Genomic DNA, 21,085 nt, shown 5'->3' with positions numbered 1-21,085 from the left:
TAGGTGATCTTAAAGGTCCTTTCTAACCTAGACCATTCTGTGATTCTGGAGCATAGGGCTAATAATGCAGTGTCTGGGAATTACTAGTATTCAGGAGAAAAATTCTCTCAGGCTTACAGTTAGCTTTTGTTGTGTATTTTTTTGAAAAAAGTGTTTTCTGACTTTCAGAAACAGGTAATTTATTTAGTTTCCTTTTATTTTTATTGCTCCCTATGAAAGGGCAAAATAGGCTACCCTGTTCTGCACAATGATACTGGATTATATACTTTCACATCTAGTCAGTGGACCTAGTCCTGTAAATATGCAGGAATTTAACCATAACTTCCTGCCTTCAGTCACACCAACAAATGCTTATGGTTAAGAATGTCTGTGGGTGTTTGCACTACCAAAGGAGGAAAGATAAGAAATACCATAACTGCAAGTGAAGTGATAGATGATTAATGTATGGCAAACTTTCTGTAGTGGTTTTGATTTCTCCCTTCAGGTCTGTAATGCTCTAACTCTTCTGGCTTTGTCCTCTGCAGGGTCACACCAAGATCAATGCCTTCAACTGGGCTAAGGTTCGAAAGCTGAGCTTCAAGAGGAAACGTTTCCTTATCAAACTACGACCTGATGTGAATGTAAGTTCTTGTCAGGAATGTATGAAGCCGACAAAAGGTTGTTTGGTAAATTTCTACTTGCAGATCAAACAAGTTTTTATCACCTCAAGATAATTTTTAAATTAATTGCTTTTGTTCGTTGCTGGTGTGTTACTGCAAGCATCAAACTGGCATCTCAGGTGAGCAATCCCAGCTAAGGAAATGTAAACTGAACGTCAAAGTCGTCTTCTGACTGTGCCTCTGGCATTATATCAGGGTTCTTAAGTTATAGTATTCACATTACTGTTAAGAGCCCTGCTTTATCTCTGTCATAGTTGTCAGGAAAAGGAAGTTTAAGCAATAGCTGTGATATTGCCAGGCAGGTCAGTGATGTCTCAAAAAAGGAAGGACAGGGCCTGTTAAGCTTGAAAGCCAATGAGTCGTGAAAAATCCCTTTTTATAATATAGCACCAGCTTCACCAGTAAGTAACGTGTCTCTGTAACGTGTTTTGCTTGCTTGCTCATATTGCAAATGCTCTCTCAACTTTCAGAGTTCGTTCCAGGACACCCTGGAATTCCTTATGGCCAGTCGAGATTTTTGCAAGTCTTTCTGGAAGATCTGTGTGGAGCATCATGCCTTTTTCAGGCTGTTTGAAGAACCTAAACCAAAGCCCAAGCCTGTTCTTTTTTCTAGAGGTTCATCATTTAGGTTCAGGTGAGACCTCCTTTCTTCTTTCCAGCTTCGTTGCCTCCCCATTTCAAAGTCACTTCCATAATGATCTAGGATTAAACCTATCACTTTCAGCTTCCCTTCTTGAAGTTACTTGTTCCTTTATGTTTTCCATTGCACCTTCTCAGCCAGAATAGTGCAGAGAACACTGGGAAAAAAAGGCTGTATTAATTTCATAGTAGCTGTTGTAACATAGCTTTCTGGAGGTAAGATACGAGATCTGTTGGTTCCAGCTGGTTTTACACTAAAAAAATGTGTCCGAAGTAACACCAGCTAGTAACTCTTCAGACCCTCTGCTTCTAGAAGAGAGGCTAATGTGCCAGCTTCTTTGGGAAGCTGATATAAACTGAGCAACCAGAAACCCCTTCTTTGCTGAGATAAACTGTCAGTACACCATAGCTGCCTTGCACAAATACATGGTAGATATGGCCATTCTCTCTTCCCACTTTGTTTCCTGCTGTCAGAGTAAATTAATTAAGATAGAAAGACCTATATTAACGTAAACAAGCTATTAATTTTTTAAGCTTCTGCCAGAATAAATAGAGAAATGCAGATGCATTCTACTACCTCCTGGTTTGGAGAACAGGTTTTGCCCACATCCTGCATTTACAGTGATCTGTGCTGCATACACATGGTTACTTTTTTCAGACCTTTCAGTAATTTAGTTGAAAGCCTGTAATGAATAGGAAGGTTTTCTTTCCTCTATTGAACATTCTTGAGGTGGACGTTTCCTTTACTGCTCTCAGTTCCCTGTGGAGTTTATATCCTTGCACAATAGGAAGTGCTGGGCTTTCTCACTATGTTTTTATGGCATGTAGCAGAAGGGGAGAGTGTGAGTTCCAGCCTAAATCTCTGCAGAAAATATGTTTAGTTGATGCAACTGAGCTATGAAATACATTTCAGAAGCTTTCATCTTGGTTGCAGGTAGGAGGAAAGGCTGGTGTTTAACTCTTGAAAGGATTCAGTAATGTTTGTTATTCATGAGAGTAAAACTTAACCCCTTACTTTGTTTTCTGTTGTGGTGACTTCCCAGTAATGTTGTACTCTGTAAAGGGCACAGAACTGAATTTAATCAGATCTGAAATCACATCGTAAAGTACCTCCACAGCAAAAAAAAAAAAAAAGAGGTAACATGCAAAAAGGTAACAATCTGTGTGTATATGACCAGGTCTCCTTTCTTATGATCTTACACGAGTTTCTGTTGAGAGTGACAAATAATCTTCTGGTTGTTGTGACATCCTGTGCTAACCACATACATGTTTATGATGACCAGGTAGTATATTTTATTAAATGTGACAAATTCATTATCTCAGATTAGTAATTTTAACTGTGGTTTTCTTCCAGTGGACGGACTCAGAAGCAAGTACTTGACTATGTTAAAGAAGGAGGGCACAAAAAAGTACAGTTTGAAAGGTGAGAGGAAAATAAATGAGCTACTCAAATACATATATATATAAAACTTAAAGAAAAGTAGTGGCTTCCAGGTAGTTATATTCTAAGAGCTTAGTGCCAGTACAAGTAAAAAATTCCTTCTTTGCTGGTTTGACAGCTTGTCATTTGTATAATATCCCCTTGGTCCTGAGCATTTTGGCAGAAGTTTGCATAACCTATAGTTTATTTAAAATCAATAGTCTTCAATTTGTTTTTCAGCAGTGAAAACCCTTCCATTGCAGGTAAATTCCTCTCATATTGATTTGCACCCTCTTCAGTGGGATTTGGTTAATATATGTTAGCAGAAAGGGATATAAATGGATTTTAAGTAAGCATATTCACCTGAGAATAAAAGAGAAGGTAACGGGAATAGGTATAGCCAACCTCAAGGGAGAACTTAACTCGTCTTGCTTGTGGTGAGCTAAAATTCATGGCCAAAATGCCACAAAGACCATGACAACAGTTTATTGCTGATGAGCTAATGACTCATGTTCTAGTGATAGACCACTTCTGCTTCAGTGCCTCTCCCTTTTCTTACAGTGGTATGTTTCCAACACATAGCATGTTTAAACATTAGAGAAAGGAGCATCTGTTTTGGAGCAAACTCTTATGAAAGCCACTATTCAAAGTTTTTTGTTTTCAAGGAGGCATGTGTCTTGATTCTTCTTTGTGGGAAAACTGAAATGGCTTCTTACTGTGATTTTCCTTTTATCTCCAGGAAGCACAGCAAGATTCGTTCCATCAGGAGTCTGACAACACAGCCTTCAGAACAGCATACAGAGGTGCCAAAACAAGTCAGTGATGTTGACGAAACCCTTCATCGTGCCTTTTAAATATTTCTTGTTACATTACCCACCACAGATAGGTGTTTTGAAACTCTAGGAACATACGTTTCTGCTCAGTTGCCACTTAAGTGGAAGCTCAGGAGCCCCAGGTGTTCAGGTTCTTCAAATGGAATACGTTAATTTCCACTGTGGAACAGAGTTGTTTCCAGACACCAAGACAAGCATAAATGGTGAGCTTGTCTGAGCTGTACTAATGAGCACCTGAAAAACTGCAGTCCACAGTGTTACTGCTGGGTTCTCAGGTTGTTGCTGGTGATTGCACTTGAGAAAAGTTTAATTCTTTTCCTTCACTGAGGAGTCTTGGCTGCCAATGACAAAATATTTTATTGTATTAACAAGGGATGAGATGAATTATTTCCTCAGAGAAAATGCAGCTTTGACCTTTTAAGCCATTATCTCTGGTAGATACCAAATGCGTTTGTCTGATGTTAATAGTAGTTATGTGTTAGGAGTTTACAAATCCGGTAGCCCTATAGAGGCAAAGCTGCAGCAGCTGCAAGTTCCCAGGTCCAGCTAGTAGTAAGGCTGAGCGTATATTTACAATAGGCACCCAAACAAACATACATATACCAGATACATATATGTATATATTATTATTTTATATATATATATGTATGCATGCACACACATACATGCAGCCAGCCATATAGATGAAAACAAACAGAAAACAACACTCACAGAAACACAGGTAATACCAGCAGCCTCATCATGTTCCACCCTGGCTGATCAGGATGAAAGTCCACTAGTGGAAAATACTTCTGTAATTCGGATCCCTCTAGTAAGGGTGTCCCCAGACACATACAACCATGGAGCAATTGCCAGGACAGTCCCCAGAGGAGCTCCATTTCTCTGAGTAGATTACTGGGGTTATTACCTCCCACCTACCAATGCTTCTCTGAATTCATCTGTGTTTGTGGAGATGAACCTTTTAGCACATAACTTTACATGAGGTAGAGCAGGTAAATGCCAGGTGCAAGCTACTAAGTTAATATATTCAAGAATGTTACTTGCACTTTACATTCCTTGCATTGCTTCCTTTTGATATTCACAGACCCTTTCATTCCTGAAAACCCAAGAAATTCAGAGAATTCTGCTATAAATTCAGCCCACACCAAATACCTTTTAGCATTTTAATATTGCTAAGACAAGCTCAGGTAGACGGAGCATAACTATTGCTCAGATACTGGCATATTTCTGTTGGCAGAAAAGCCAGCCCCCAAACCAGTGGCAGGTGTGCTCCAGGAGTTGAATGCATGGTCTCCAAAAGCCCACACATGTACCTTAAAGCATTTTCAGTATATGGAATTAGGCTGTGCAGAATTTGTCTTAAGTGTTAATCTTTTCTGTCCCTCCAGCTTCTCAGAGTAGTGCGAACAGGTTGATGTTCGTAGTGGCTGGTGTAGGGTGTGGAAACACCTCAAATCCCCCTTTTTACATATTGCTGCATTTTTTCTCCCTTCTCTTCCCTTGCTCAGCTTACGTATTTTCCCCCATCATCTGTTCTTCAGGATCAGAGACCTCTTTTTTTTTTTTTTTTTCTAATTCATTTTAAATCTTGGGTTACCTCTTCTGCATTCAAGAGATTCCTGTGTTGCTGCAAGATGTATTGCAAAATTGTGGTGCATAATTACACATAGCCCTTTCCCTCTGGCTCCCTTCCCTCCTTACCCCTCCCCTCCCAAACCTCTTCCCTTTCTCTACCCCTTGCCATCCTTCTTTATCTTTCCAGAGCTCTAGCTTTGCCTATGGAGATGACAATGATGCTGCAGCAGTGCAGAGCTGCCGGCAAGGAAAGGAACTGAAAGCTTCAACGGAAGACAATGGACAGCACAAGAGCCCTTCCTTGAAGAAGAGCCCCAAAGAAGGCAGAAAGGTGGACGGAGCAGTGGTGTCAACTGTGGAGGAAGAAGAGGAGGCCTCTAAGGACAGGATTCAGCAGAACAGACCTCAGTCACAGCAACCAAGCACAGGTCCAGCTTCCAGGGCTGCTCATGGCAGCAGCACCTCCATTCCTTTCATTGACTGCAGTGATGTAGATAGCGAGTATGATCTCCTCAGAGGACAAATAACCCGGTCATATTCCCAAACAAATGACAATTATGAGGGTGATTTGACCAGTGGTGCCTATATTCACTATAGAGGTGAAAATCTTAATAGGAGTAGATATAGGGATTCCTCAGCCTCTATAAAGTCTTCCCAGTATCTCTCTGAAGAGTACCTTGATGACAACCCACCTAATCTCTCCTTCTACTCTGGGGGAAGCCCCAGGATGCCAAGGCACAGCTCACTGGTTGACGAAATGTTCAGAGGGCCAGGGAGCCGTAGCCCACTGGCCACTCCGTTGCCTCCCAGTAGCAAAGGATCAAGCCCTAACATGAGCCTGAGCAGAACAGGCTCTCAGGGTTATGTCTCAGAAAATGGGCATGACTGCAGGGCAAGAACTGGGGAGGAGGACAGCCATGCCAGTAGCTGCCACGGGTATGGCAGGTACTCTCCAGGTTCGCAGCGGCCTCATGCACAGAAGATCCTAAATCTCTGCAACAAGTCAGCTACAGACCCATTTATCCTGAGCCAGATATCCTCAACCCCTGGGCAGGAATACAGATCAGAGAGGCGTTGTAAAGGAGGCGGGGTGGCTAAGATGTCTTCTCCAGAAGGCAAAATGATGGCCAACGGTATGCCAGCGGGGGGACAGTCAAAGCAGAGCCCAGCCATGCAGTCGCTGCATGCCAGTGGCATGATGGACCACATGGCTGCCATCCAGGTGATGGAGGGCTCCACCAGCAGTGGGACAGAATCTAGTGATTCTGACTCCGAGATCATTAACCCCTTCACTCACCCCCTGGTGTTTGGAAATCCCATTGTGCTGAGTTCCTCTCCCATGCCCAGAAATAAATATTCCTTTGGCAGCCTTCAGCTTGATGAGGAGGTGGAGGAGGAAGTTTCTGTTGGCCTCAGTGATGAAGATGGTGTGCAGGTCTTCAGCTGCTAGGCAGCAAGGCATACGAGACCAGTGAATACCATGGGGCTCTTGAAGAGTGGCTGGTAATAAACTCAGAGCATGGGCTATTTCAAACGTTACCTCTATACAAACCAGCCAGAGGAAAGGGAATACAGTAAGGATAAGTTTCAGTGAATCTTAACAGTAATTTGTCTGCTCTGAAAGGCAGGAGGAGAGAAAAATCATTACTGATTTAGGTACCTTTGTAAGACTTCATACACTCAACCTGTATGAAGTCGTATTTTAGGTATATATTGTAGCTTCTTTGACACTTGACTAGTTACGTTGACAAAACAAACAAAAATGATATTGCTTAGGTACATTGTGCTCTTTTGTATGTCGAGTACTTTTTTTTTTTTTCCTCTCCTGTATAAGGAGATCTAATTACGAGTGCCTCAATAGAGTTAGGGGAAAAAAAAATAAACTTACAGCCAAATGCAGGCATCTTGGTATTCAAGACCAAGGATTGTTGAAATCTCGAAAAACGGTGGCAAATCTTTTCATAGCAAGAATGTGTTTAGTCTACTCATCTTCATAACCCATTTTATAATCTCGACTGATGAGTTGATGATACAAATTAGTCATCTGTGCAGGAACAATGACTCTATTGGCTCTTTATTCAGTGAATAAAAAACAAATTGCTATTTTCACAGTCTGATTTGGTGATGGAGATTTTGAAAGTCCAAACTCCTCCTTAAACAAGAAGGAGAACAAGATGAAAGACAAAATTCAAGTAGAAAAAAAAATAGATTACAACAGCTCTAATTATGAGTGGTATGAGTATTATTTGCAAGGCAATCCTTTCTACCCTTTATCAGTGCGGGATAAAGATTAATTGAAGGAGAGTTGGTTTGTCTTTTTTCCCCTCATTCTTTCAGTGGTATTATTCACAGAGACATCAAAGTTCTGTTGTGGGTGATTTTTGGTGGGGTGGTTGGAGATGGTGGCTGTTTGATTTTTTTTTTTAATTAATTTTTTTTTTTGCTTTGATCTTGAAAAGTCTTTATCTGTACAATCTGTACAGGATCCAATTAATCTGTCATAGGCTATTCTTTTTAATAGTGCCACCTCATAAATTTTTCATTCCCTGACACAAAGAATGATGGGCCTAGCTGTGGTCCAGGCTGATTGTTTTCACTAGTGTACATAGAGTGGCAAGGTTTTGGCACATGTGCAAAAAGACAGGGGGGATAATTCTAAGTAAACTTCTTTTCACAAGCTAAAAGTACTGAGAATTAAGGCTGTATTCTAAAAAAAAATCTGATTCTAGTTTCTCTGAGTTAATTAAAAGAAAAAAAAGCAAAGGAAAGGTCTCCTGTATGGAAAGTATCCTGCAGTTATTAGAGCTGGGAGGCAAGATGCGCTCTTTAACACTGGCCTTACTTTTAACTTTAATATATTGTTCTTGTGGGGGAAGGGAATTAAAGTTGAGCGTGTTAGGTGATGAACAGCGCTTACAGAACTGCAGGTCACTTGCAGCAATCCACGTCATGCTGTACGTGAATGCAGCAGTGGTGGACCCACCCACATAAGTACTGATGAACAAGTTGCATGACTTTGTAAATCTAGACAGTATACCATTTTCGAGATCATTTTTAAGAAAATAATAAAATACAAAGTCTTTTTAATTTTTCTAATGCCTTGGTCTATGCACATTTTAATAGAGTTGAATCTGAGTGAAGGATATTTAAAAAGATACCTACAGTAGTTTAGGCTTGTCTTGCTTTACTTTTTTGCAGTAAAATATATCTGTGTAAATGTAACTTTTAATCTGCTCATCTACTTTAGTATGGTCGTTTTTAAAGATTAGATACCTCATTTTTGACCAGGAATTGTTTTAAAGCATCTCTTTAGACAGTGATATTTTGGTGACAAGGAACACGGTTCTTTATTCCTGTAGTTAAAAGCATGACTCTAGAAACAGGGAGCCTGATAATTACGGGAAAGCTTGCTTGTATATTATTCTAAAAGAAGGTGTTTTGGATTTAGGATAGCTGTAAAATAATTGCCTTGAACTTTGCAATATTTAAGGAGATATGTAGATAGCTGAAGCCTTCATTAACAGATAGTGTGAGCATGGGGAGCATGTGCATGAGTCTCCTGTTGATTTTTTTGCTGCATGTACGGCAAAAGAACCAACAGTTGTATGATACAGTAAAGTAATAGCAATCTGGACACATGCATTAATTGCTTTGTTAGCCAGTGAAGTTAGAGCTCAAGCAATGGGTTTTCAACAAAAGGATTTGCGATCTTGTTTCTGGTACTTCACTGAAACGTGAATAGATTTCATAATGTTTGGATTTAAGTGAATATCAAATTTTATAAGTGATGTTTACTTTTTTGCATCCTTTCAAATACTGTTTTCTGGCCTGCTTTTCTTCTCTCACATGCCTACATTTATAATTTTTGTAAATTTAAATCTGCTAGTAGCTAGAGATAGCTTAGTTGCTGATAAAGTATCTCAACAGCTTTTTATTTTTTCCTTTTCAATACTATCCTCAAAAATGAATCATGAGGATTTTTCTGCAACTATTTACTGTCATCTGGCATTTTTTCAATTTTCGATGTTTAAGGGTTTGTCATTTTGACACGTGGAATTTTTCCAGTTTGAAGGAATAAAGTTTGTAAATTACATAGGAAATAATTTAATTTAGGATTAAACATTTTGCAGCATTCTTATGTCACTGAAGTTCAGTTTAATATCATTAGACAAGCATTTAATTAAAAACAGTCTGTGGGCCAAATTCTTCTCCCAGACATGTGGTTCATATCTTGGGTGGTTGCCAAGAATGGTAAGCAAGAGAAAAGTTTCAAATTGACGTTTTCACATAGGATCAGGTTCCTCAGAATGCATCTGGGAGTTTGTTTCCGTGGGACAAAGGCAGAAGGACCTTAGAGTAAAGAACAGAAGCCTTTGGGGCAAGACTGCAGATGAGATGGGGGAACTCTTGTTCTAGTTCACAAAACACACGTCAGAAGAGAAGCCTATCAGTTCAGGTTAATCCTTGCAGGTACTGGTAAATATGCATACCCTGGTCAGTGGCAGTGGTCTCAGCACACCTGTGTCTCAATTCTAAAAGAGGTATTTGTAGGCCAAGCAAAAGATTTAATTCTCCCGTCAATTCCAGTAGATTTTGGAGTGCTGCTATTGGTACTGTTGATTAACCATTGTAAATTTCTTATTCAAAAGAATTAACTTTTAAATCCCACACTCATAAGTGTCCAGATATCCTTAGGCAGTTGCTACAAATGAGGGAGCTGAATCAGCAAGATCTAGGAACTGCATCTACTCTGAATGAGTAGTCCCGAGCTACCCATCCCCTGTCCTTCTAAAGGATATGGAGGAAGCCTTTGGTTAGCCTGTCCAGGACTGCTGAACCAACTATGTCCACATATTTGGATGAATATGGAGTCTAGTTGCGAAAGCAGCATAGGGGGATGTCCCAAAATAACACGCAGAGGTAGCTAGCAATTTAGTCTGTGGATACATGGCACCCCGATTCTTTACATGCTCTTCCAAGTACTTGACCACATTCAGCCTTCTGCTACAATGAATGAGAAAAATCATGTCAGACAGTTGTAGGTTATCTGCACCCCACCAGCAGCTCAAACATCCTGTGTCCTCTTGGGAACTCCTGGAGTTTCTTTTCCTATCTGCCTTTCTGGGATCTGGCTTACCTCAGTGACCTGGGATATAAAATCCAGAAATAAATTTGTTTAGATCCCAGAAAATGTAACAGTGGCAAATTGATGTGGGAGCCAGGCTCTGCCTCGGATATTGCAGGTATAGTTTTGAATAATTGATATCTGAGTAGCCCAGACTGTACTGTTTTGGGTTTAAGTCTACATTCCCATAGTGAAAATATTCCTTATGCATGAGAGAGAAGAGTGTTCTCTGAGGATGATTTATGCCTGGTACTAGCATTGTCTCAAATCACCCATCCCTCATAGGCCTGCCTAACAAGTACCATCCCATTAACCATCGTAGTGCATGCTAAATGCAAATTGCATCAAAGAAATGCTGTAAGAGAATTTTCCATCTATGAAAAATGCTGCGTAACTGAACATTTTTAAGTTTGCTGTATTTGCATGTACATTACATGAGTTATATGGAGCTGAGATCAGCTATAAAGCTGATGGTTGAGGATGAATGGTCATAATGAAGGAGTTGCATGTTGCTAATTTGAAATATGAAATCAATCTACCAGGTTAAGTCTAAAGGGCAGGCAAAATGAGACAGGATTTTCTCCAGCAGCCTCGGCAATGCTGAACATAATCATTAGAACCCAGTGAAGGGTGAAAAAATAATCTTTTGTGAATGAGTTCCCTAAACAGGGCTCATATCATTAGACCAGACTGCTTCAGGACCCGTTTTCTCCCCCTGAATATTTGTGTGACTGGTTTCTGTTTGCACAGATGTTTGTGGAGCAGCTTTTATGAGCTGAAGCAGCTGTATTCCTTCTGAAGCAGTTGCTTTCATGCCAGAAGTTCCTGTCTGGCCTCTCTATCTGTACATGCAATTACTTGGTGGAGACTGGAGAAAGCCAACTGGAAAATGGGGTAGACAGATCTAAAACCTGTTTATGGCTCCTTCTTTTCTTCACTTAGAAGCAGAGATGTTTCAAATTATCTCTTCTTCTGCCCCATGATAAACACACCAACATGCAGAGCCTCCATACTCAACTAGGAATTTCTTCTGGGGGATTTCAGGGATGAGAAGACAAAGGCAAGGAGAAGAATAGGGAATATTTTGCATGCACTAAAAATGTCTAGCCTTGTTTATTTACAGTTCCCTTTGGAATACCATGTTTTCCAGTCTTTTCCAGAGTTTAAAGCCCCAGTAGTTTCTTAAGGTCCTGCTCAGAGAGTGGGAATTGTGTCAGGTGGTTGAAGGGACGGAAGAGACCTGATTTTGAGTATTGAAAACCAGTGATTCAGATCTCATCAGTATGATTTATATGCAATTAGCATGAAGCGTGGCTATTTCTGGAACAGTTCTTCAACACAAGTAAGGATGTCTGGCCTATAAATCGTGTCAAATGCCATGTTTGTTTAACTAGTCTCATTTGTCATAATGAGGCATTAGACTGCTGTCAGAGGTGACTTTAGAATGAAATTTTAATTGCAGCAATCTAACGTCTAATGACGAGGAGCAAATTAACAATCCGAGTTTTTCCCAACTTCCACGCGCGCTTGAAGTAGTTGCAGCTGGGTGTCGCTTACCTTTGTGGTTGAGGATGTAGACCAAAGACCTTGTAGACCTTGTTCACCAGCTGGAAGGGGCAGTGAGTGTGAAGGAAGGAAGTTCTGTGTTCAGGCATGTATAAAGTGGAGGAAGCCAAAGCCCTCTTTAGTTTTCCAATAACATACATCTCTCTGAATGATGTAGTTTCTTAAGGCAGCTTCTGTGCTTTTTAGCCCTTCTCTTTCCTCTCCATTTAGGGGGTCACTCCTGTTCTCCATACCAGATAAGAAAGACCCTAAGCATAAGAGAGAACTTGAATATTCGGGAACAATTCTTAATAAATACCCCTTTCCTTTGTTAGCTGCTGTCAAAGACGAGTGGTAGGAGACCACTCCATTTGTCAAATACCAACTGCTTGTTGGTGTCTCCTACTTGATGATGATGATTTGGGGGTTTCTGACTGCAAGTGGCTGATGCACGGTGTTACCATCTGGAGGTCCCAAAGATGACACCGTTGAGTTAAGTTTTCTCGAATGTGGGTGGCAGCTGACTTGCTTCAGTCAAGCTGCACTAGGGAAAATTCTTGCCAGTGCTGTCAGGTTCTGGAAAGGAAGGAAACATAAATTCCAGGAAATTAAAATGAACACAGTCTTTCTTATTCTATTTCAGTAATCTGTCAAGTTGCTGAGTTATGCCTAGACAAGGGTGTGCATGGTATTTACTTATTTATAAGGGAAACAACTCTTGTGCAACATGTGGATCCTGAACAAAACCATCTTCTGTGTTCTTCCCTACAGTCAGGCTGTGCAGTGCCGTTGATATTTTAAAGTACGAAACTTTGCTTAAAAATCAAAGGCATAATTTGAATAAGAAGCCGAGTTTGGGTGGCATGTAGCAGTTCCTTAGAGTATTTTGTATTCTGTTCTACTTCTGTGGTCCACAAATGTAGGATAAGCAAGATGCTTGTTTCCTGTTTCTTATAAAATGCAGTGAGCACTTTCTTTTAAACGTTAGGAAATTTGGAAAGCCTGTGTGCCTGGCTGAGCTGAGTATTCACAGGCGTGTTTTCCACAAGTAGGAGTGTAAATAATGTTGTTGTTATTGCAGTAAAGGAGGTAAAGACCTTAGGATCATAAATTTGCATGACATGATGGTAAATATTTAGTTTGCTATGGAATTATTAGAGTTTTAAGGTGTAATTTTATGGAAGATTTTTTGTACAGTTTTGGCCCCTGAGAACCATAAAAATCCACAGATCGTACTGATAAAAATTAGCTCTAAAGCCAGTAATGATACAGCTGTCACCGACTGAACATGGGAGGTTGAAGGAAAATGAATGCTTTCTGATTCAAGAGCTTTCCAGCTTGTTAAAATTAGATTAGAAGCTTTCTTTAAGATGTTGCAAATCTTGTTTTGAGAAGAAAACAGTTGTCCTGTTGCCTTTGATGGTTTACAGCAAGATCAGAGGTAGGTTTCTGTTTAGCTCAGTGGACGTTAGTGCTCATGCCTGTTGCTTTTCTGTGAGGCACTTGAAACCTCTGAGTAGCTGAATTCCTTATTTTTCCCCTTTCCTGCTAAGAAACTCACCTGAACCCACTAACAAAAGTTCATAAGCTTGGCTGTGTTTCACCTATCCGGCCCTTTCTTGATTTCTGTGTGTGCACATGCATAGATTTTTTTGGCAAGTCTCAGGAGTCCAAATTAATTTTTTCAAAATCGAAAATGCTGGGGACTTCATTCTCATTTTTGTCATTTGTTTAACGCCGTTCAAAGAGAAACATTTTTTGTTTCATTGTATGCACTGTTTTGTCAGCATGTACCTCTCTGGGAGAAAAAGCCTTTTCAATGTTCTGTCTTTATCCTCAAAGCATGGTGTATCTTCTGTTCCTTGCATTGTTTGGAGCGCTGTCTCGATGTCCTTTTTTACTGCAGAAATACCTATTTGTATTGGGAGTACCTAATTCCTCTTATTACAGTGATCCTGTCTCATAGAGCTCTCCTCATCTCAGATCTGGAGGAAACAACCCCTCTGCCCCCAGGCTGTGGGTTACGAGCTAAGAAACCACAGCACGTTGAGGAGCAGAAGAGCGGAGGGAGGGGGGAAGAAGGTCTTTTTTCCAGGGCATTTCAGCTCCATTGAGCACGACTGCATTGCCCTTCATTTCCTAATGAAGGCTGCACCCAGCAGGGACCGAGTCCGCCTGCTGTAGCCTGTAAGCAGGATCACTGCAGTCTTGGGAAGATGTCTTGTGGAAACAGACAGTATCTCTGGCATGAGCTTCCATGGGGGCTGCATGTACCCACAATGGTTTCAGTTCTGCTGTAGCACCATGTCCACCTGATTCAAAGACAAACAAAAATAAATTAACCCTAACCCTGGGTTCAGTAGGGAACCCTTCTAGAGGTCGCTCTGTTTCTGTCTGGAAAGATCAAGGCCAGACAAAGTCTGATGCCCGCTCACCCCATTTCCTTCCCAGGCTGCAAATTTTACTCTTTGTCCTAAAGACTCAAGCATGCCCCGATGTAAGCTACCAGCAGCTACTGTCTGATTTCACACTCACCACTGTCTAATACTGCAGTATACCAATAAAGCATGGACCTTTACCAACTGGAGAGGTTGCTGGCTACTAAACCTAAACCAAGCTTAATGAGAATATAAGCATGTCAAGCCATTTAACTGTGTATGCATGGAATTAATTTTTTTTTATTTTTTAATTTACTTTTACCTGTATTGAAGGCTTTTACTCATTCTAACTGGTATTTTGCTGTAAAACTGTCACTGGTTTAATTGTTCTGTCCATTTGCTGGCAAATGCCGTGTCCTAAATCTGAGGAAATTGGTTCATTGAGAAGGTACACCATTCTCCCAAATCTCTCAGTGCCACTTTTGCCATGGGCACACATTTTGAAGGTGTGAATTCAGAGCAAACCTTTCTCCCTGCCATGTTCGCCTTCATGCCATGCAGGGTTCTTGCTTATTTGTGAAATCACATCTGTTCCTGAGATGTTTTTCCTTCCCGTTCCTCCCCATATTCTTTAGTACTGCATTCAGGGATGTTTGTACATGAATTTCTGATTGATATATAACCACTTCTCAAGATATTTATTCCTAACAAACTGTATCCAGCACTCCAGCTTTTCCTGTTTAATGGGGAAGAGGATGGCAGCCTGATGAACTGGTCCCCCTCCAGTCTTTGTGGAAGTCAGTGGGGGGTTATTCTTGCACTGAAGGAGAGCAGAGGAGAATCCCCATCCCCTGCTTCTGTTAGCTCAGCAGTGTGGCCATGCCTGGTTCACAGCAGGGAAGAGAACAGATAGACACCCTCCTTAAACTCTTCTCCAGTCTCTGAGGTACTCTAGTCAGCAGCAAAATGCATAGGAAAACTCCTGCTACTTCATCTGGAGCTCTCCTCCCCCATGCCATTTTGGATTGTGTCTTTCTCTGGCCAAAACTTTTAGGTAGAAGTTAGAGGTATGCAACCACTGTGAGTATGGAAAATGAAGCTAGATTTACGGTGGCTAAAGCAGCAGCAGCTCAGGCTGATAGTTTCATATTGAAGAGCCTTCATATTAGTACGCTCAGTAATGCAAGGACGAGGGGCAACAGTTTGGGGTTTCAGCTAGCAGACTGGAGTTTCAAGAACACTCATCCGCCCTTAAAGCAGAGTAAATGGGATCTGGATGTCAAAAGCCTGCAGTACTTGGCAAAACATCCCCTGGCTTAAGTAGCTGTGGAGCAAGTCTGAGAGAATAAGCCAGGAGCCCTGCAACATCCCAGGTACTGAGAAAGGCACTTTCCTGGCTCTTAATGTATTTTAATTTCTAACAATGAACTTATAAACCTTGAGGAGAATATAACCCTTAACAGATAAGTTTGAGTGAGGACTGTAGCTGTACATGAAGCTTTCCAGCAGAATTTCAGTCACTTTCAGTAATGGTTGATGTTTCCATAATTGGGTAGTTTTCACTTCTTGGTACTCCACAGAGGAGGAACATAGCTTCACATTACTGTTCTCTTCCTTGCTGCTGAAACACGGCGTGTAGGGATGGGAATTGTTTCACCTGAAGTAGATGCAGAGCACTAAATGGCATGAGTTTGTTACTCAGAAGTTTCAGGAAAAAAGGAATAAATGAGGAGGGAGTATCTTCAGGATATAGTGGACCCCATTTATATTCCTCACAAAGAGAAGAGCCCTGCTTTGTTAGGTTAAAGCCTCTGACTAGGGATTTCAGGTCATATTATGCTGTCTATGCAGTCAACAAAGAAAGAGGCAGCACACAGTTCAGCACCCCTATGATTTGCATTGACCTCTGGGAGGGATTTTCTTCATCAGGTGAAAAGTAATGAATATGGACGTTGCCCCCAGCCTGTACTGGGCATATTTTAAAGCAGCGTGGCTCAGCCAGCCCAGGTGTCTGCAGGCACCAAACTCAGCACCAGTCCCTGTGGCTTAACGTTTGGGTTTGGTGGGAGCCTAGAGCAAAGCAGATACTGCTGGTGGGATAGATTATGGCTAGCCCAACCAGTCCCTCTCCTGCTGCGCACCTGCAGCTTGCCAGTGCTCCCATGTATTCCCACCACCAAGCTGCAACAAGCATTTGATTTTAACCACTGAATTCATTTTTAGCACATGAAACCGGTATGTTGCTGGGGGCTGATCTGAGACACTTCCAAAACTAGGACGGTAACCCATAGTTTCATGCTCTGTGACCTTGTGAAATGCCATTGTTGTTCTGCAGATTTTTTTTTGTGCTCAAGCCATCCTTAGATAAACATCCTTTTGTACCCATCTTGTGGTTTGGGTGTATAGGGCTAGCTCCATTATATCTAACGGATGACCCCCTCAGTTCAAGTCTGAATCTGAAAAAAATTACTTGAAGTAAAGTAAAGACAGTTTTGTGTTAGCAGCTGCAAACCTTTTAAGCCTCCGATGCACTATGCAATACCACTTGGTGTCTGACAGCTGCTAGGCTGATAATTTGCTAATGATAAGGAATTCTTTGGGGTAAAATGTGAGGAATTTCAGTAGCTTGTAAATAAGATGGTCTTCCTTCTTCTGTTTATATTCTGCAGTATGTAGTTGATGAGTAGAGCCTATATGAACATACTCTTTTGTGGTGGGAGGTCAGAGGAGACACTAAGAAAAACCCATTTGGTTAACGTAGGTTATTTGGTTCTCACCTCCATGAAAAAGTCACCTGACATCATTGCCTTGACCCATCAGCATGACACATGTCCTGACGGTGGAGTGAAGACCTTCAGTTTTCATTCCTTCGTGATTTATTGACTTTCTTACAGCAGAGGTAGTTGGCTTCCCGCTTTTACCTGAACAACACTCAGTGTGGTGGTCTTTATGGCTGTGCTGGTTGCAGTTAGGCCCCAGAATGTGCTAATGTATCGGCATTTTGTGGCCCTTTTGCAGTAAAGCCACTTTCTTATACCCATCTTTAATTTTGAGTTGTTCAGCATACTGGTAGATGGGGGTCTAGCCTCTTGCTTTTAGGTGGTGGTGTTTAGATTTGGTCACTGCTCATGTCCATGTTAATACCAAAAATTAAAATGTAGCATTTCAACTCGCTGTGAAATAGCTCTGCAAAAGGCAGTGATGTATTGGCGTGCAAGTCTGTAATCAGTGGGTGCATACACAACGCTGTGAGCCACCAGGCACAGTTTTTCTGGATATTTTTATAATACTTCTCCCAAGTCATGTCTTCCAAGTGTGGATTAGGAAGTCTTTTTTAATTCATTGTCCATTTGATATTTTATAGTTTGAAAACCTGAAGTTGTACTGATAAAAATTCCAGTACATACAAGGTTAGATCTAGGATCATAACTAGGTAGGTAGATATGTTGATTTATCTATATCTATCTATCACAGATAGGTGCTATTTAACTTCTAGCATACAATGCCTGTGAACTTCTCACAGAGGTGCAAATCATTTATTTGCTGTCGTATGACAGGCATAGTGCCAGAATTTCTTTGTTTCCATGTTTGAGCTGGTATCACTTTTCTTATGTCTTTTGTAATGTAGAGTGCAGAACTTTTAACCTTACAACCTTGCTATTAATCTGTTTCACGATTTCTCACTGATGAATTCCATTTCTTTTGAAAACACTGTATACAGTTGTGTGCTAGTGTCAATAAAATTGACATTTGTGTAACAAGCTGTGGCATTCTCTCAGATTTCACTGAACACTGATTTAGTGCGAAACTGTTGGTAAATCCTTTCTTGATAGCTGTATTAATACAGAACTTTGATTTATAATAGGCTACATAACTGTCGTGATTACGTAAACTGATAACTGTACTGTTTTTTTATTTCTCTTTTCAAAGGAATGAAATATAAACATGAACTGGTTTGGAACTGGAAAACATTCATGTTCTAGCAATAAATCTAAGCTCTTCCAGAAAATAAATAGGTTTAACTACTGGCCTAATTATATTTATTGGTGCCTCTGTTTACTGGAGTGTCTCAGCTGTGTGGTAGTAGCAGAAACACTTACCTATCATAATCTAGGGAGGATATAAACCCATGACAGTACAATGTATTTGACCATGGTGATACATGTTTTACCTTCAATCCTAGACAGCCTATTAGCTGTAGTAATCAAGACCTTGTCACATGTTTGTTTTTTTGTTGGATATTAAGGTATGATGCCAAAAGCATACAGACTGTAAATGTTCTTCCACATGAAAGATCCATCTTCCAAAACAAATTTAGATTTATGGAGGTTTGGAGGAGGGGACAGTGGGCATTTTTTGGCAAACTCTCTCCTTTGTGCAGTCAGCAGTCTGGCTGCCTCCCAAAAAGACAAAATGCTAATTTCAGTAATATTTAATGTAGTGTATATGAATCCATGGAAGTGTAATTAATTGTCTAATTCTTTAATATTTTTCATCCAAAATTCAATGGGACTTTTTATCTGTGCTAATCTAAAGTTGTCGTGCTTTGTGCATTAAAAATATTGCTTTTCTTGTGTAAATGTAATGTGAGCATTTCCATCCCAAACAATCAGAGGAGCATGGAAAGACCTACAAGGTATAATATGCATACTTGTGTTGTGTGTAGCAATTGGGGAACCAGTAGTTTCCTCCCTTTGTGTTAGATTTGCCTGGTGTTACTTAGCAGCAACACTGCTGTAGAAAGTCGTTGTTTCTTTTTCTCTAGACTTCCACTAGATAAATTTCTTCTAACTTGTGTCCTGTAGCTCCCTCTGAAGTACTGATTCGAGTCTTTGAAGTTTCACTTTGCTAGAAAGAATGGCACTCCTAGGGTGACTCCCTTGCTGTATTTATAATCTTTAATAGAGTGGATGACATTGGTGAAAAAAAAAATGGTATTAATTTAACACTTAGCTGTAAATCTTCCAGTTTAGTCACGTATGCCCTGACCCCTTCCTTACAGAGACACTAATTTCAGCCAATTTCATCAGCTAAGAGAATACTACAGTCCCTTGGTTAACGCAAGTGGATGCAGCTCCTCTGACTTCCAAGTCTGTTTGGACTAGTTTGAGGACCCTGATGGCTGCGTCTTGCAGTGTAATTTCACAGGTTGCAGCTTGGGGTTGTAACTTTTTGGTACTTTATAGGGAGAGCCTGTCCTAACTGATTTCTTTTACCATTTTTTTAGCAGGTTCTCTGACTGGCAGCCCTCATCTTTCAGAGCTTTCCATCAATTCCCAAGGAGGACCATCAGTGGTGAATATGTCATTATCTCCAAACCTGAGCCCTGATGCCAAGCAGTCATCTCCCTTGATCAGCCCTTTACTAAATGACCCATCGTGCATCAGGACTGAGGAAGAGGAAGAGGTCCGAAGAAAGGTAAGGCAGAGGCAGTTGGCCTTGGCTGTCTTCTCTTTGCTGTGTTGTGACTACCACTATTTGTCAAAGTGACAAATATCTACACCCCTTGCAGCTTTCTCATCATAGATTCACACAAATTACTTGAGTTGGGTCACTTGGTGTCTGCTGTGGTCAGTAGGAGTGCTTCCAAGAACATCCATGTGCTCCTGAGGCCAGACTCCTGGCTTGGAGTGGGTCTGGCCAGAACCACAGAGCATCTGTAGCTGAGGGCTCAGTGGCCTGGATTCATCCTCCTGAACAGAGGTGCAGGAATTGGGGAATTAACTCCTCTTTAAGCAGTATAGAGAATGTAGGTAGCTCCATGGCCCTAAGGTGGGATGAATCTGGACCAGTCCTTTGAGCAGCAACCTTAATTCTGAGCTTGTTTTGACAGGGTTCCTTATAAACCTGACTTGGTTTTTAAGGAGAAGCATTTAGTAGTTTGTTGTAACAAAACAATCAACTCCATTGTATTATTGGAGAGAGAATTTCCAGGTGACAGAGAGAAAAGATGAGCCTTTGTAGGAGTATATGACCCAGGCTCGGCACTCTGTCCCTGCTGGGAGCACCACTGGGAGCAGTTGGAGTGGAAAATGCTCTCTTTGAACCACAGCCTGCAGTGCTCAGCTGGGAGTGCTTGGCTCAGCCCCATCATTGCAGCAAAGCCATAAGGGAGCATCACATCCAAAACTGTCATCAGAGACAGAAGGGATTCTGTCTGAGCCAGGGTGCTCTGGGTGTCTGCTGGCTCATCTGCCTGTACTGCAGGGCGAGAGGGGGATCTTCTGCTTCTGTTGCCTGCTTTTTCTCCTGTGCTGAGAGCATCTCAGGAGGAAGGAGGTAGGAACTCAGCTGGCTTTGGTGGAAAGTGGCAGCACGTATAAGGAAAACATGCGAGAGAGCAATTTGAGGAGCAAAGCCAAGAAACTGTTAATAGACTCATAATTCTCTGCATCAGTCCAAGTTACAGCAGCCAGTGACTGTTGTAGCTTATACCAGTAGCTGATGGTTCCCATGGGATCGTACACTGAGAAATGCCCACACAATCTCTCCTCACATCCCTTTCTGGTGCATCTGCTACATGGTTGATCTTCAGGGAAGAAACATAAGAGCAAAAGATTTGTGGATGTTTTGCTCTTCCTTTTTACTTCCTAAGCAGCACAGAACAAAACCAGTTGGGTTCCTTTAGCTCTTCAAAACCACTTTTGCTTCTTGGATAGCTCAGGAGGGTTTGGATTGCTTTTTTTTGTTTGTTTTCTGGAATTTGAAATCTGCAGCAAACCCTAAAATCCTTCATTTCTTTCACTGTTAGGCTGTCTGTCTGGATGGGGAAAATCTTCCAGATTTCATTTTTTGTATTTTGCTGCGGATTCTTACGCTGCCAATGAAACCGGTAATAATCAGACACTAATTTTTGTAGGATTTGCCAAATTTGATTCAAATAGTTGCCTAGCTTGCAAACAATTTCTTTC

General features: G+C 41.1%; 1 protein-coding gene across 5 annotated transcripts in view; it reads left to right on the top strand.

Moving 5' to 3' along the window:
- Positions 1 to 21,085, top strand: part of FARP1 (FERM, ARH/RhoGEF and pleckstrin domain protein 1) — a 195,021-nt gene that overhangs the window by 143,408 nt on the left and 30,528 nt on the right. For 3 of the 5 annotated variants that reach the window (XM_032207728.1, XM_032207727.1, XM_032207724.1), the window contains exons 9-14: positions 525 to 620; positions 1,130 to 1,293; positions 2,653 to 2,721; positions 3,458 to 3,533; positions 5,314 to 5,554; positions 19,402 to 19,592. In XM_032207728.1, the coding sequence (XP_032063619.1) occupies positions 525 to 620; positions 1,130 to 1,293; positions 2,653 to 2,721; positions 3,458 to 3,533; positions 5,314 to 5,554; positions 19,402 to 19,592 (837 nt within the window). The remainder of the gene's footprint in view (positions 1 to 524; positions 621 to 1,129; positions 1,294 to 2,652; positions 2,722 to 3,457; positions 3,534 to 5,313; positions 5,555 to 19,401; positions 19,593 to 21,085) is intronic. The other 2 variants (XM_032207726.1, XM_032207725.1) reach the window with 2 other exon arrangements.

The sequence above is a fragment of the Aythya fuligula genome, chromosome 1 (genome assembly GCF_009819795.1).
Source record: "Aythya fuligula isolate bAytFul2 chromosome 1, bAytFul2.pri, whole genome shotgun sequence".
Lineage (NCBI taxonomy): Eukaryota > Metazoa > Chordata > Aves > Anseriformes > Anatidae > Aythya > Aythya fuligula.
Note: the sequence above shows the minus strand (reverse complement) of the source record. Positions and strands in the feature narration are given on the sequence as shown.